Raw genomic sequence first — 16,732 nt, forward strand, 5'->3', positions numbered from 1 at the left:
TTTGCAGATGAGGGAACTGAGGCAGAGAGATGTTAAGTGACTTGTCCCGGATCACAAAGCCAGTGCAAGGCGGAGCTGGAGCTGGAACCCAGGTCTTCTGATTCCCGGGACCGTGCTCTTTCCATTAGATCACGCTGCTTCCCTGTAAGAGTGTCGGTCTGTCAGATATAAAGGGGGAAGGAGTTCCATGCAGAAGGTCTGATGGCAGGTGAAGTGTGAGAGAGGATCAGTGAGTAGGTTGGTATTAGAGAAGCAAAGCGTGCAGCCCAGGTTGTAGTGGGAGACGAGCAAGGATAGATAGGATGAGAGCTGAGTGTCTTAGATCTGATGGACAGGAGTTTCTGCTTGATGAGCGGATGGATGGCCAACAACTGGGGCATTTGAGGAGTGGAAGATGGGCTCAGAATATTTTTTTCGAAAGATGAGCCAAGCTGGGCAGTGAGGTGTGGACTGGAGAGGGTCGAGGCAGGGAGACCAGTGAGGAAGGTGATGCGGCAATCAAGACAGAAGGAAGAGTGCTTGAGCCAGCGTGGAAGCAATCTGGATAGAAAGAAGCAAATTCTGCAGATGTTGTGGCGATACAATGGGCAAGATTTAATGACTGGATATGCAGGCCGAACATCCCTATCTTTCATTTAATGTCTGTCTCCCCCTGTAGACTGTAAGCTCCTTGTGGACAGGGATTGTGTCTGCCAACTCGTGGCTTAGTGGAAAGAGCACGGGCTTGGGAGTCAGAAGACACGGGTCCTAATCCCGGCTCGTCCACTTGTCGCCGTGTGACCTCGGGCAAGCTGCTTAACTTCTCTGGGCCTCAGTTACCTCATCTGTAAAAATGGGGATTAAGACTGTGAGCCTCATGTGGGACAACCCTATTCCCTTGTATCTACCCTGCTTAGAACAGTGCTTGCCACATAGTAAGTGCTTAACAAATACCATCATCGCCATTACTATTATTATACTTTCCCGAGCACTTAATACAATGCTCTGCACACAGTAAAAACGCAATAAATATTGATTGACTGAAGAGAGAGGTGAATCAAGAATAATACCCAGGTTGCAGGTTTATGACACAGGGAGGATGGGAAAGTCAAGAGTAGAAGAAAGTTGGGGAGGGAAGATGAGAAGTTGGGTTTTGGACATGACTTCGAGGTGAGGGTGGGACATCTAGATAGTTGTCCTGAAGGGAGGAGGAAAAGGTAGACTGCAGAGATGGAGAGAGGCCAGGGCTGGAGATGTAGGCTTGGGAGTCATCCACACACAAGTGCAGTTAAAATTGTGAAGGCGGATGAGCTCTCCAATCCCCATTGGGCACTGCCCAATGAGAATAATAAATATATGATAATATGATATGATAATAATAAATGGAGAAAAGACGGACATCCAGAACCCAGCCTTGAGGGACCCCAAACATAAAGTCCCGCAATATCCACTTGCTTTTGTGGGGGTTTTTTTAATGGTATTTATTAAGTGCTTACTGTGTGCCGGACACTCTTCCAAGCACTGAGAAATACCAGATGGTGGTGGTGGTCAAGGAGCTGGAGGACAGCAGCACTAGAGCGGGGACTTTATCGTGACTGATGGGCTGATAAGCCTGTGTTCTTCCTTCTGACTCCACTGCACCTTAACTCTACCCCTGATTTTTTTGCAGAGAAGCAGCGTGGCTCAGTGGAAAGAGCAGGGGCTTAGGAGTCAGGGGTCGTGGGTTCTAATCCCGGCTCCACCACCTGTCAGCTGTGTGACTTTGGGCAAGTCACTTCACTTCTCGGTGCCTCAGTTCCCTCATCTGTAAAATGGGGATTAAGACGGTGAGCCTCAGGTGGGACAACCTGATTCCCCTGTATCTACCCCAGCGCTCAGAACAGTGCTCGGCACAGAGCTTAGCAAATACCAACATTATTATTATTATTTAGCGGCTACTCTCTCCCGGATCTACGAGGTATTGGAGGCTGATTTTTCCAATGAATCCTCTGTATCCCTGCTGCTACCAGGCAGACCATAACTAGTGGTTGGCGTGGCCAAGGTTTGGTTGGTCACGGATCACCAGTGCCAAAGCGGCGCCGAAACAGAGACACGGAAACTACGTCTCCACATTTTTTATATAAACTGAAGAGGTATTAAATAGGCCTTTTATCCCTCCCTTCAGTAAGCTGGAGTGATCTCAATTCTTATATATCCTATTTTCCACCCCTTTAATTATTTTCATGCTCTTTTCTGGACCCTCTCCAGTTTCTCCACATCCCCCTCCTTGAAAGTTGTGAGCCAACCTTAATGCAATAGTTGTGAGCCAACCTTAATGCAATACTCAAATAATGGTCTTGCCGCTTCAAAATACAGAGGAAGCATACTTTCCCACTTCCTGCATATCATATATCGCTTACAAGCTTGGACTTCTGTGGCTGTTTTAAAATTAGCCTGTTGATTTTTATATACAGCACCCACTCCATTACAACTCTGTAACTCTGGATAAAGTCTTCAGCCCTGATATCACATTAATCAAAATCACACTAAATCACGTTCCTGAACTCATAACGAATCCAGGACTGTAATATTTTTCTCAGTCACGACTAAGATAATATTTTCACAAGATTATTATAATTGTGTATATACATACATGTTAGTCTATTTTATTAATGATGTGTATGTATCTATCATTTTATATATTTATACTGATGCTACTGATGCCTGCCTACTTGTTTTGTTGTCGGTCTTCCCGGTACTAGACTGTGAGCCCGTTGTTGTGTAGGGATTGTCTCTGTTGCCAAACTGTACCTTCCAAGCGCTTAGTACAGTGCTCTGCCCACGGTAAGTGCTCAATACATACGATTGAAAGAATGAAATGAACGAATAATTATAATTTTGACGAGGACGCGTTCACCTTTCAAATTTAATTTTCTTGCTAGGAAAAATATCCCTGGGAGGGGAGCAGAAAGGTTAACCATCCAGGAGAAAACCCCAGGAGAAAATGGATGGAACATGGAGGCGAGGACATGTGATGAGGAAGAGAATAAGGAGCAAAACTGTAATTCAAGGGACAAAACAACTGTCTCTTCCCCAAATAGCTGTCTCAGGCACTACAACGGCTCTGAGCCCCAGTCAGTAGTTTTTAATCAAAGAGATTCACCGTAGTCCCGAGTTTGAAAGGGCCGGACATTGTGTAAAAAGATCTTTCCATACCTGCACAGGGCAAGTCTAACTTTAGGCCTCAAGCTCATGCTGGCCGTCTTTCATCTCTTGAAATCAAGAGGTGGTTTGGAAGCCAAATATCACTAGCCCTTTCTCAAAGCCCACAACAGAAAAAACTACCTGATGGGCAAAGAGCATTTTGGGTTTTTCTATTCTCTCTGTGACCTTCCGCATCTCACTGAACCCCTGCGGGTTCCACTGCCTGGAAAAGGATTAACATAAGATACCAGCCAAATCAGAGAAGCAGCGTGGTCTGGTGGATAGAGCTGGGAGTCAGAAGGACCCGGGTTCTAGTCCCGGCCCCACCGTTTGTCAGCTGTGTGATCTTGGGCAAGTCACTTAAATCCTCTGTGCTCGATTTCCTCATCTGTAAAAACGTGGCTTAGCGAAAAGAGCAAGGGCTTGGGAGTCACAGGACGTGGGCTCTAATGCTGCCTCCACCACTTGTCTGCTGTGTGACCTTGGGCAAGCCACTTAACCTCTCTGTGCCTCAGTTACCTCATCGGTACAACGGGGATTAAGACTGTGAGCCCCACGTGGGATTACTTTGTATCTATCCCAGCGCTTAGAAGGGTGTTTGGCAGAGTAAGTGCTTAACAAATACCATTATTATTTTAGTTTTCATTAAAATGGAGATTAAGACCGTGAGTGTCATGTGGGACAGGGACTGTATCCAGCCCGATTAGCTTGTATCTACCCCAGTGCTTTATACAGGACCTGGCACTTAGTGACTAACAAATACCATTAAAATAAAAAATAAAAAAATACAGCTCCCCAGGAAGCAACTGTCAAATGGGCTGACTCCCAGGCTAGTCAAAAGACATGGAGAACTAAGTATTATAGCAAAAAACTTCTTTTTTTTTTTTTGCATGACTTCACCCCAAGTCTTCTCAAGCAATCAATGTTGAATCAAGATCAACCAATAAACTTTAATCTAGATTAGTCAGATGTTTAAGGGGTAAAAAAAAAACTACCAGAAATATCCAGATAGTAAAGGTCACTATGCAACTGGGTCAGAAATGGCAGGTTAATATGCCGGTAATAGAGCCAACCTCAACTTTTCATCTAAACTGCTAACTTGGTCTCTTGAAGAAAATGCTAATTAACTTTAAATTTGTCTAGTATTTTCAGTCCAAGATTTCTAGAAGATGGACTTTCTGACACAAAGAAAAATTTGAAGGATAAACTTTCAAAGGTCTGATATTTGCTCCAATGCAAGAGATAAAGACTCTGGTTAAACTACCCATGATCAGTCTAATATCGAAACAAAGGAAGCAAAATTGAGCAGGCAAATGCCATATTCCAAAAAAGAAAGTTATCTATGAATAAATTTAATATTTCTACTTAACTCTCACAACAGGGGGATTCTTTCTAGCTCAACACTGAGCTGCTTTCATCTGAGCTCTTAGTGGTTAATATTTCCGGCTAAACTTTCCAGAGTAAAAATGATATAGAGTGCAAGTACAGTATCGTCAAAACCTGTTTATATGTAGTATGAATAAGGAAAGAAGGATGCGACTTCTTTAAAGGATTTTAGCCCTGCTGATTAACGTTCTTTTTCAACGACTAGAGACTAATTTAAAAAAAGCGGCTTAAAAATTACGTATGTACATCAAACTGCAAGGGCACTTGTTTCTTCATGGGAAGAGGACGGATGATCAGCCATTTCTTAAGTTCATTAGACCACACTATCACCATGCGACGATCTTTGTTCCACCTAGGAAAAAGGGAGTTTGGAAGGAAAAAAAGATGCTGACAAAAGAGAAAATATAGAGGAATAGGTAGTAACTCTGCTATCTGTCACAGTTATGTTACTTGATACAGTCTTACTGTGTGCCAAGCACTGTTCTAAGCTCTGGGGTAGACATAAGCTAATCAGACCGGACACAGTCCCTGTCCACACACGGGGCTCACAGTTTGCTTTCCTTTCTGCGTCGACTACGCGCTTGGATCCGTGATCTTGGGACATTTGATAGTCACCCCACCGACTACCCCACAGCATTTCCTTATGTATCGTTAAATTACGTATTATAAAGGATTTATATTAATGTCTGTCTCCCGTTCCAGCCTGTAAGCTTGTTGTGGGCAGGGAACGTGTCTGCTAACTCTGTTGTCCTGTATTCCCAAGCGCTTATTACAGTGCTCTGCACCTAGTAAGTGCTCAGTAAGTACGACTGATTGATCGACTAGGTGCCTTGAATTGTACTAAGCGCTGGAGTGGATAGAAGCTGATCAGGTTAGAAACGGTCCACGGCCACGTGGGGCTCACAGTCTTAATCCCCATTTTTCAGTCGCGGTAACAGGCTCAGAGAAATGAAGTGACTTGTCCGAGGTCACACAGCAGACAAGTGGTGGAGTCAGGATTAGAACCAAGGTGCTCTGGACTCACGGACCTGTGCCCTATCCACTAGGCCATGCTGCTTCTCTAATAGGAGAAGGGAGTAGGATTTAAATTCTTTAGTTTGTACTCTGAAGGATCACAGGGAGATTCTTCTTAAGCGTCTCCTCTACAAACAAATAGTTCTGCTGTTTATAAATACACTTACATTCTACTGTTATGTACATGAAATGACATACATTTGTTCTGAATATTTTAAATCGAGAGAAAGACAGAAGTTGGTATAGAACGAAAATTAAGAGAGTCTGGATTTTACATGTATGACTCTCATGGATCCTAAAACCACTCTTTTCTTGCGTCTGACTAAAAACTCACCCGAGGCTTCTCCCCAGCCCACCTCTTAATCTCTCTTCCTATGCAAACCCACTTAGAATGTTTGAAGAATGTTACCTTCATTTATATATGTAAAGTTATATATCTATATACACACATAAAACAAGACTTACAGGTGTTCTGGGCAGTTTTACTTACGGATGACTCGCTTTAGCACTACAGTATCTTTTGTTTTTGTCTGGTTCAGTGTACTGGCCGTTTTTCTGACATAGGGCACACACCAATTTCATCTTCAAATTAAGAAATCCAGGTTTTGTTTGACTGCCGAGTACCTTAATGAATGAAACATTGTGATCAGAAAAAAAAAAATATTGCACCAAAGCTTTCCCGAGACTAAAACAAGTTCAAATACTGTCCTGGAAAAATACACTCCACCCCACATACATAGGAAGAAGCAATGCTTAGTTCTACATCCTCTGGAAACATCTCTAAGGTGCTCATAAATCTTAGCAGAAAACCAGGGTATGGAACCACGATGCGGATTTTCTCTTTCAAGCACGGGAAAAAGCAGCCAGTGAGAGTGGAGACCTATGAAAATAGGAAGGAGGACAGAATGCCGATCCTTTGCCAGCAGCCCCCTTCGGCTCTCTCCCCAGTTTCCACTCCAATTTTACTCAAATTCACTCCCTACAGAATTTTACATCAACTCTTGCTCCTTTCTGCTACTCCCAGCTACACTCCTGGACCCAATCAGAGAATTAGAACACCTGGGCTGAACAGGTACAAAGATACAAAAAAATGCACGGGACTCTCCATTAGATGGAAGAAACAGGGACGTCAGGGCTCTCTGTTTAAAATTTTAATTGGGATCTATTTTAAAATACCCATACGGTAAGATGTTTCGGAGGATGAAAGACGAAAACTACATACACCTTACCACCAATCTTACTAGGGGGAAAAGTATGTGGCCAATGACTGTAACGAAAAGTTGGATTAAAAAATATCCCAAACTGAAAAATGACAACCAGTAGTAAACTACACACAGAAAGTCACGTAATCCTGAGGGAATAAATCAAAAATAATGCATTCTTTCACATAACATCGAAGTCGAGAAAAAGGCCTGATACAAACACTGAAGCATTTTACACTTCCCTGATAAAATCAGTGGACGATTTCATTCACATCTGTCCTAGAAGTGGTGAGGTATAGGCAGAGACTCTGTAACGGGAAAGGCCTCAAAAGGACTACCTGTGCTCCATGTGTGCTGGTTTCTAAATTTTGCCAATACTTCTTAGATTCTTGAACAACGGCATCGTGAGATATACCTAGAAAGCACAAATACCTTGCTTTTAATTCAATTTCTAAAAAGCGAAGAAATATTTCATACAAATTACATATCCACACTTCCCGCTATGAGGTTTCGTTCCCCAAACTTCCATACTAAAAGTTGTTAATTTTGGTTACCTGGAGTAACTCCAAATTCCATTAAAAAAAAAAAAATCAGAAAACCAAGTGACGGGAGTTCTTTACTAGACCAGTTATCACCCTCATAGAAAACACATACCAGACAGGTCAAGCCAAGCCCTTCGACCCCCCTGGAAACAACTCTAGGGTGCTCACAGATCTTAGCAGAAAACCAGGGTGTGGAACCATGATGCTGATTTTCTATTTCAAGCACGGGAAAAAACAGCCAGTGAGAGTGGAGACCTAAGGCTCGGCTCGACCTAGCCTAAACTGAGTCCTGAGACTGGCCCAAGATAGACCGGAACCGGAGAGGAGTTCGAGGACAGGGAACACGTCTGCCAACTCTGTTGTATTATATTCTCCCAGGTGCTTAGCTCAGGGCTACACACAGAGGAAGTGCTCAAAAATACCATTGATGTTGATGATGATGAAGATGACGTCAAGGATGAACCTCTGCACATGTGTCTTTTAATTTCAGTAATACATGGGAAACCACTGTGCGGGCAAGAACGTTCAGTGGAGGAAGGGCAGCCCTATCCAATAAGGCAGATGCGGGGCTGCGAAGATAATCATTCATTTAATCGTACTTACTGAGCGCTTATCGTGTGGAGGGCACGGTACTAAGCACTTGGGAAAGTACGATACGGCAAGAGAGGGAGAGAATCCCTGCCCATAATGAGCTCACGGTCTAGGGGGCGGGGGGAGACGGACGTCAATTGAGTCCAAGCATGGCCTGAATCTAGATGAGTCCTTTTAGGTTTCACTCATCCAATCTATAAATTCAGAATCTGCCACCCAACACCAATCTATGCAGAGGATCTAGGTGCCACCTCTCTGGAGGGTTCAGAGTTCCGCTCTGTTTAGAGCAATGTGTACACCGTTCCTTTTGGATCCCTCCCTTTCTCCCCTTTGCCTCTCCTCAAATAGCAGGGTGACCGAATGGCTCAGCTGACAGGGACATCGGAGACAGCGACCGCCTGAGGTAGGAGAGAGAGAATCTCTGAGGAACACACCGCCGCTCCTCCAGGGGCTCCTTCCGAACATTCAACTTTGGAGGTGGAAGGCGATCCTCCTCCTCTCGCTCAGCCGCCGCTGACTGTCAGATGTCTGGATCAAGTCAGGCAAAGGCCAAGAAGCAAGCTAGACACAGCTCTTCTAGAAGTAACTGAATTAGTACGCGCTTCCCTCCGCGGCCTTCCGACTTTGGGGATTTCACAGACCTGTTTCAGTTTGCATTATCCAGACTTTGAGCTCCACAAGGCTGTGTGCGTAGAAACATTCATCTTCTCTTAAACAACCGTACCGAACCTCATGTCGACACAAGTCGAGCTGACACTGACCGTTGAAGGGACGGATTTTGGAATATTTGACGACTGTTCCTCGTAAAATGTGGACAAGGCACCTATTACAAAAAGGAAGGTGATATGCCAATCTTTTTCGGATATGGCTTCTTACATTGAAAAATATATTATGACATATTAACCTGCTGAGCTACACTTTAATATCGGACTTGAAACAAGGAAATTTCAAAAATAAGCATAGGCTGATCCTCTGCAATAACAGTTCTCTAAAGCTCAACAACGTAGACGAATATGAAAGGATGGAAAGAATCAGCCAACACTGCCAAACCTTAGGTAGCAATTAATAATAATTATGGTATTTGTTAAGCGCTTACTATGTGCCAGGCATTGTACTCAATGCTGGGGTGGATACAGGCAAATCAGACTGGACACAGTCCCTGTCGCACATGGGGCTCACAGTCTCAAACCCCATTTTACAGATGAGGTAACTGAGGCACAGAGAGGTGAAGTGACTTACCCAAGGTTATACAGCAGACAAGTGGCGGAGCCAGAATTAGAACCCATGACCTTCTGACTCCCAGGCCCATGCTGCTGAACATCCTGCCTCACTTCCAGCCTTCCTGACCCTACCTAGTGTAGCAACATAGGGAAATCCCCGGACCGTCTTCCCCCTCTTCCAGAAGCCCACGCCAGTCTTGGGTGGCCCCGGATCCAACTGTATTGTAAGTAGTAAGTGGCTTTGGACAATGAAAACGGGTTGTCTGCTTCTGGGAGAAGCAACATGGTGTAGTTGAAAGAGCTCGGGCTTGGGTTCTGATCCCAGCTCTGCCACATAACTGCTGTGTGACCATGGGTAAATACCTACACTCCTCTGTGCCTTAGTTACCTCATCTGTAAAATGGAGATTAAACGCTACTCACTCCTACTCAGACGGTGAGGCCTATGTGGGGGCAAGGATCGTGTCCAACCTGATTCATTTCTATCTACCCCAGGGCTCAGCTTCTCGTAAGTGCTTAACAAGTACCACAGTTATTATTATTTCAATTATCCAAGCTAAATGCTCTTCTCTAAAATGGAACTGTATTTCATTTTTAGGACCTATTCGTCTTTTTTCCTTATAGCCCATAAAAAGTATTTTTTAGACCGTTAGCTCGTCTCTAGACTTTAAACTAGTTACGGGCAGGGAACGTGTCTGCAAATTCTGCTGCACTGTACTCTCCCAAGTGCTTAGTACAGCGTTCTGCACACAGTAAGTGCTCAAAAAATACCACTGACTGATTGATTTCTAAGTAGTTCTTAGAAATGCGGGCAGAAAAAAGTAAAAATCAGTTCATGTACACTAAAGTGCATTACGTGCAGAGTGCAAGAACGTGAAACTATCATGACGATAAGTCCAAAAAACTCACATTCAGATTAAAAGTAAAGCATTGGAAGTATTGAAGCAAAACTATCCTCCAGACTGCAAGCTCACTGTGGGGAGGAAACATGTCTAATAATAATAATAATAATAATGTTGGTATTTGTTAAGCGCTTACTATGTGCAGAGCACTGTTCTAAGCACTGGGGTAGATACAGGCTAATCAGGTGGTCCCACGTGAGGCTCACAGTCTTAATCCCCCAACTCCGTTTCACCGTACTCTCCCAAGCACTTAGTACAGTGCTCTGCACATAGTAAAGCACTCAATAAACACCACTGGTTGATTGATTTGCCCTGGAAAAATTGTAAACTGAATATCCCCTCACTTCTTTGGTACTGAAAAAGAAACTTTTTGAATACCCATCAAAGAAAAGCAACCCACTTACTTGCTGTCTTCAAAATCGTGCTTTGTGATAGGGTGAGAACAGGAAGAGGAGTTATCCTTATTTCTTTTGCTTATCATCCGAGGCTTCTGGTCAAAACATTTCTAGAATTTAGAAACAAGAGGTTAAGAATGAATTAACCACACGGCACATTTGGTCACTTCAGCGTTCTACTGGGTGTCTGAACCGATTTTTATGGTTTGTTTGGAGTTATTCTAAAAAAGTGTTTTCATTTGCTAAGGCCACCCAACCATATTGTAAACTAAAATAATTAGCAAACAGCCCTAAAACAGCCAATTTTAAAGAAAAACAAGGCAATATTGGTCAAAGCACCTCACAAAGAAATATAAATTCCCCAAGATGTTCTTGGAGAAGTCTGGATACTGTAAGATTTATCTTTCCATTGCCACCAAAAAGAGCTTCTCTACTAAATGCTCCCTTTCGTTCCAGGGTCCACACATCTATTTCTTCTTGGCAATAAGCAAAAGTGCAGTGGCCTGGATATCTGCATTCCTCATCGGCAGCAACATCTAGAAAAGCCGGAAGAAATTGAAATGTTTAACCATTTTGTTAAATTTGCAGATTCTAAACAATTCTGGATATAGTAATATAGTAATCGGAGCGCGCTGATAGTGCTCCGCACTCTGCACTAAGTGCTCAATAAAGAAAATAATGATATTAATAATCGTGGTATTTGTTAAGCACTTACTATGAGCCGTGCACTGTACTAAACACTGGGGTGGATACAAGCAAACTGGAGTGGTCACGGTCCTAGCCCCACGTGGGGCTCACCATCTCAATCCCCATTTTCCAGATGAGGTGAGGCCCAGAAAAGTGAAGAGTCTTGCCCAACGTCACACAGCAGGCAAGTGGCAGAGGCGGAAATGGAACCCATGACCTTCTGATCCCCAGGCCCATGCTCTAACCATGACGCCAAGCTGCCTCTGACTTCCTACCCGACCTCCTGCTTGTGGCCCTTCTTCCCTGCCCCAGCCAAAGACACAGGAGGAGGGACAGCAATGGATGGGCAAGTGCTAGCGACAGTTTGAGAGGGAACTCAATCCTCCCCTCCTCCTCTGATGGCCCAGTCTGTCCCTGTTCCATTCTGGGGGCTCGGGCTCGGGCTCGAGCCAGGGCCAGGCAGCTGGGCTACAGAGTAAGCACAATAATAATAATGATGATATTTGTTAAGCGCTACGTGCCAAGCACTCTTCTAAGCGCTGGGGTAAATACAAGGTAATCGGATTGTCCCACGTGGGGCTCACGGTCTTAATCTCCATTTTATAGACGAGGGAACGGAGGCCCAGAAGGTCACACAGAAAACAAGGAACCAGCCCCAGATATCACTGTGGTTAGTTTACAAAAATACTGGAGTGTAGTGAGTAGGCTGGGAAGTCGCCTGATTTAGAGAGCCCGAACTGGGGGAGGAAATGGCCTGGAATGTGGGATGGTGGGAAGAAGGTGGAGAAAGGAAGAAAATGATTCATTGGCAGGGACTGGATGAAACACTGGGGGGTAGGGCTTACGTTTGCTGGGATAAGCCAAGAAATAGTGCAGGGTGTATTCCTGGGTTTCGCATATTGTGGGGTGTTCATCCAAATATTCTGTCTTCCCCCAGAGGTGGTTCCTCATCTACACTGAACTCCCTTTCCAGTCCTCCCCTGAAATCACCATCTTCTCAACAAAGGAAGTCCACCACATACGTATTCAAAATACATACCTTTACATATATAATAAGGTCCCTCATAATGGGTCTTAGTTGGTCTCGGCCGTATCTTTTTCCATGACTTATCTTCAACGTTTTTTATTCTACCAATCAAAATATCTTTCTTACATTTATGTTCTAAATTGGGAATGTAGGTGAAATCCATTAATTTCGGACCTGAAATAGAAAATCGGTCATATTTATATAGAGGTATTAATTTTAGATCTAGACGCATTCGCTAACAGACCTAGACACAGTTTCTACTGAGCGCTAGGCACACAAAACCCTGTCCTTCAGTATTAAACAAAATGGAAAATCAACTACATGGTATTAAAAAGACAGCACAGAAACATTCCAGCCTTAGGTAACACAAGATTGGGTCAATAGCCTCCACTCTTCATGCTCTTTCCTTGCCAACAGAAAGACATCTCTGGGACAAAAAATGTAATGCTGGACAAATTTACATTGCTTAATAGAAGGCGTCCACTTGAGGGCTTTAACCACCAATGGAAACACAGCCCAACATATAGGAGGGCTCAAAAATGTGTTTACAGAGGTTCCTCAGCTCTGCCAATGATGATTTCTGAATACCTACTAGCATATGTTAAATAGTCTCCTTTCATTTATGAAAATCAATTACAAATAACAATACTATATGCTCTCGATAGAACATTTTCTGTAAAATCTTAGGACAAAAAATAATAATGATGATGATATTTAAGCGCTCACTATGTGCCAAGCACAAGAACAAGCACACATATATAATTAAAACCCTGATCTTTTAAAATAAATTCTTAATATCGAGTATTCAAGAGCTATGAATGGTTAACGTGATCATAAACATTATATCTTAACAAACATTACATTAAAAAGGGAGGGGGTAAGATGCTGTCTAACTTTGCTTATCAACAGAAAACACGACGGAAGGAGGTTATTATGTATTCTCTAGTACCCAAAAGTGTCAGTAAACATCTACAGCTACTTTACATGGGCAAGACAAAGGTATCTGAAGGCACACAAAGAGAAACAGAGCTGTGCGATGTGCAGATGCAAAGACGGGGTCAGAGAGCGGGACAAAACTAAGTCAAAAAGTCAAAAGGGGGGGGTGAGGGTCTTAAGGAAGCAGATGAAAAGGAGGAACTAAATATCTGAGTGAGAAATGAAACAATCAGTGGTATTTCTTGAGGCTTTACTATGGGCAGAGTGCTATATTTGGGAGAGAAGAATACAACTGAATTAGCAGACACATTCCCTGTCCATATCAAGTCTAGAGGGGGAAATACGCATTAATACGAATAACTTACGATATATACATTAAAAATATGTCCATAAGTGCTGTGAGTCTGGGGGTGGGGCAAATATCAAACGTACAAAAGTCACAGATCCAGGTGCATAGATGACACAGAAGGGCAAGCGAGCGGGGAAAAAGAGGCTGAATGGCGGAAGGCCTTTGGAAGGAAATGTGACCTTAATGGTGCTTTGAAGGTGGAGAGAGTGGTGGTCTGGTGTACGTGGAGGGGGAGATAGTTCCAGGCCAGGGAGAGGACATAGGAAAGGGGACTGAGGCGACGTAGATGAGATCGGGGCAGAGCGAATAAACTGGAGCTAGAGGAGTGGAATGTGTGGGCTGGGATGTAGTAGATCAGTGAGGGGAGGTAGGATGGGGTAAGGTGATTGAGTGCTTTAAAGCCAATGGTAAGGAACTTCTGTTTGATGAGGAGGTGGATAGGCAGCCACTGGAGGTTCTTGAGGAGTGGGGAGACATGGACTGAACATTCTGTTGATAAATGATCTGTGCAGCAGACTGAAGTACGGAGCGGAGTGGGGAGAAACAGGAGGCCGGGAGGAGGCAGACGCAGTAATCGAGGTAGGATAGGATAAGCAGCAGGGTAAGCACGATGAGAAGCGGTGTGGCTCAGTGGAAGGAGCAGGTGCTTGGGAGTCTGAGGTCGTGGGTCCTAATCCCGGCTCCGCCACTTGGTAGCTGTGTGACTTTGGCCAAGTCACTTAACTTCTCTGTGCCTGGAGCTGTGGAGATGGGAGGGAGGATGAATGGAGCGAGTCAGGGCGATGCAGAAGGGAACGGAAGAAGAGGAGAGGAGGGCTTAGTAAGAGAAGGCTTCTTGGAGGAGATGTGCCTTCAATAAGGCTTTGAGGTGGAGGAGGGCAATTACCTGATATGAGGAGGGAGGGAGTTCCAAGGCCAGAGGTAGGATGTGGGCAAGAAGTCGGAGGCGAGATAGATGAGATCGAGGGACAGTGAGAAGGTTGGCATTGGAGGACCGAAGTGTGTGGGCTGGGGTGTAGTAGGTGAGTAGCCAGGTGAGGCAGGAGGGGGCAAGGTGACAGTGTTTTAAAGCCATGGTGAGGAGTTTGTGTTTGATGAGGAGATAATAATACCTTAGTTTGCTATAGCACTTTTACTACCAAAGCGCTCTCACATTAATTAGTTCATTTCAACCCTCAAAACAACCCTATGAGGCAGGGAGACAGGCAGGCATTATTATCTCCATTTGACAGATGGGGAAACTGGGGTACGGGGAAGTTAAGTGACTCGTCCGTGGTCCCACAGCAGGCTAACGGCACAGATCTGACTCAAACCCGGGTCCTCCGGCTTCTAGACCAGCGCCCTGCCGCTTCGCCAAACTGCCTCCCCTGAGAAGGAAGGGGGAAAGAAGGGTTGAGGGGGGGGAAAAAGTGAAATCAAAAATGAATACTCATGAGTAGCATAGCTTCAGTAGAGGGAAAGTATAAGATAAAGCATTAGATTTTAGATGACTTTTAAAAAGTTAAACATCACAAAAGCTAACAAGCACAGTAAATCAGAGATCAGAATAATCTTGGCTATTTTACTTTATTGCTTTGCTCCTCTGGTGTTAACCTTCTCGCTGTTCCTCCATCTCACCAGTTTGGCTGCCGACCACTGGCCCACGTCCTACCTCTGGCCTGGAACGCCCTTCCCTCCTCAAATTCGACAATTACTCTCCCCACCACGCTTCTTCAAAGTCTTATCGAAGGTACATCTCCTCCAAGAGGCTTCCCAGACTAAGCCCCACTTTTCCTCATCTCCCACACTCTTCTGCGTCATCCTGATTTGCTCCCTTTGCTCTTCTCCCCCGTCCCCAGCCCCACAGCACTTATGGATATATCTGTAATTTTATTTATTTATATTGATGTCCGCTTCCCCCGTTCTAGACCGTGAGCTTGTTGTGGGCAGGGATTGTCACTGCTTACTTTTGTACTGTTCTTTCCCAGGTGCTTAGTACAATTCTCTGCACCCAGTAAGCGCTTAATACATTCGATGAATGAATGAAATACTAATGAGATTTGGGGTAATTCAAATATAGTACTTTCTCCCCTTCTTGAGGTTAATTCCCTTAACAAGACATGGTTTAAAAATACTACGGCCCCGCAACTACCCTTTTCCTGCTCTCCCGTTGCCCGAGGCGGCCCGAAGGAAACTTTTGCTCTATACTGGCGTTACCAAAGCTTCAGTCAAAATGCAAGCCCACGAGAAGCCACCCAGAGAACAGATGATGGCTACAGCAGTTTCTGGCTCCCTTGGAAACGGCTTAGCCTACTATAAACGGATGCTACGAGACCGTCAGAGACGAAGGAGAGCAAACGAGGAAGGTACAGTTTAGCTCAATGTACACAGAGAGGACCAAGACAGGAGAATACACGTTTACAGTTCAGTAAGTTCTTCTATAATGTGGAGGTTATGTTCCTGAAAAACTTTAAATTCACAAAAACTCCCACTACAGACTATTTCCACTTTTCTTTCACTTGCCCAACAGTACCGATGATAGGAGTGTTTACCGAGAGCCTCCTAGTTGAAGGCATTAAGTGCCTGGGAAGTACAAAACAAGGATATGACAAATCCCCATTTTATTGCGTGGCAACTCCCTTGTTAAAGCTGCATTTAACGTTACAAATTTCATTCATATTACTCTGCACCATCACGACTTCAGTTCTCAAGCAAACCAGTACCAAACGGTATCCTCCCTAAAGTCGATTCTCACCTGTTTTGAAACACAGCGGGCACGCCTGCCGCAACTCGTGAGTTCCTTCCAAGGGATTTCTTATAGCAAGTGATGAAGTTATATTCGAAGCTCCTCTATTGTTAGAGCTTGAAAAATCATTTCGTGGCTGACCTGAAATTCCCAGGAAATTCTCAGAACCAAACAAACCACCCGGTCCATTTAGCTGTATAAAGGAGCAAATAAAAAAAGGTGCGGGTCAATTCCGTATTGCCATAACGACATTAATGAAGAAAATCAATTCGGATGAAGTTAATTCTTTTCTTTGTACGGCCAAAGTGGTTCCTACTCGGGCTTATTTGGTGATCTGGTCTTGTTGGCATCCCCGTTACTGAAGCTGAAATTCAAATCTAACTTGACATTCCCAGAGACATCCTTTTTCCCTACTTTACAAGTGGTAACTTTTCCTTTTCCAGAATTGAGCTACTGGTGAGACAGGGTGAGCTGAGAAAAAAACAAAGAGAGGGGCCCAGAATGGCTTCCCTCTTCCTGTTCCCACACTTGCTCCACCTTCCCAAATTTCAGAGACCTCAAAATGCAGGGAGAAAGGGAGAGAACGCACAGGGAA

The 16,732-nt window shown here is 44.2% G+C and overlaps 1 protein-coding gene across 2 annotated transcripts in view; it reads right to left on the reverse strand.

Annotated features, from left to right (window-relative positions):
- The window catches only part of ZC3H7A (zinc finger CCCH-type containing 7A), a 55,974-nt gene that overhangs the window by 10,253 nt on the left and 28,989 nt on the right, over positions 1-16,732 (reverse strand). For both annotated transcript variants that reach the window (XM_029056328.2, XM_001506203.5), the window contains exons 12-19: positions 16,147-16,330; positions 12,140-12,301; positions 10,753-10,949; positions 10,423-10,523; positions 8,539-8,720; positions 7,103-7,179; positions 6,053-6,186; positions 4,795-4,900 (exon numbers count right to left, since the gene is read on the reverse strand). In XM_029056328.2, coding sequence (XP_028912161.1) covers positions 4,795-4,900; positions 6,053-6,186; positions 7,103-7,179; positions 8,539-8,720; positions 10,423-10,523; positions 10,753-10,949; positions 12,140-12,301; positions 16,147-16,330 — 1,143 coding nt within the window. The remainder of the gene's footprint in view (positions 1-4,794; positions 4,901-6,052; positions 6,187-7,102; positions 7,180-8,538; positions 8,721-10,422; positions 10,524-10,752; positions 10,950-12,139; positions 12,302-16,146; positions 16,331-16,732) is intronic.

Source organism: Ornithorhynchus anatinus, chromosome 2 (assembly GCF_004115215.2).
Source record: "Ornithorhynchus anatinus isolate Pmale09 chromosome 2, mOrnAna1.pri.v4, whole genome shotgun sequence".
NCBI classification, from domain to species: domain Eukaryota; kingdom Metazoa; phylum Chordata; class Mammalia; order Monotremata; family Ornithorhynchidae; genus Ornithorhynchus; species Ornithorhynchus anatinus.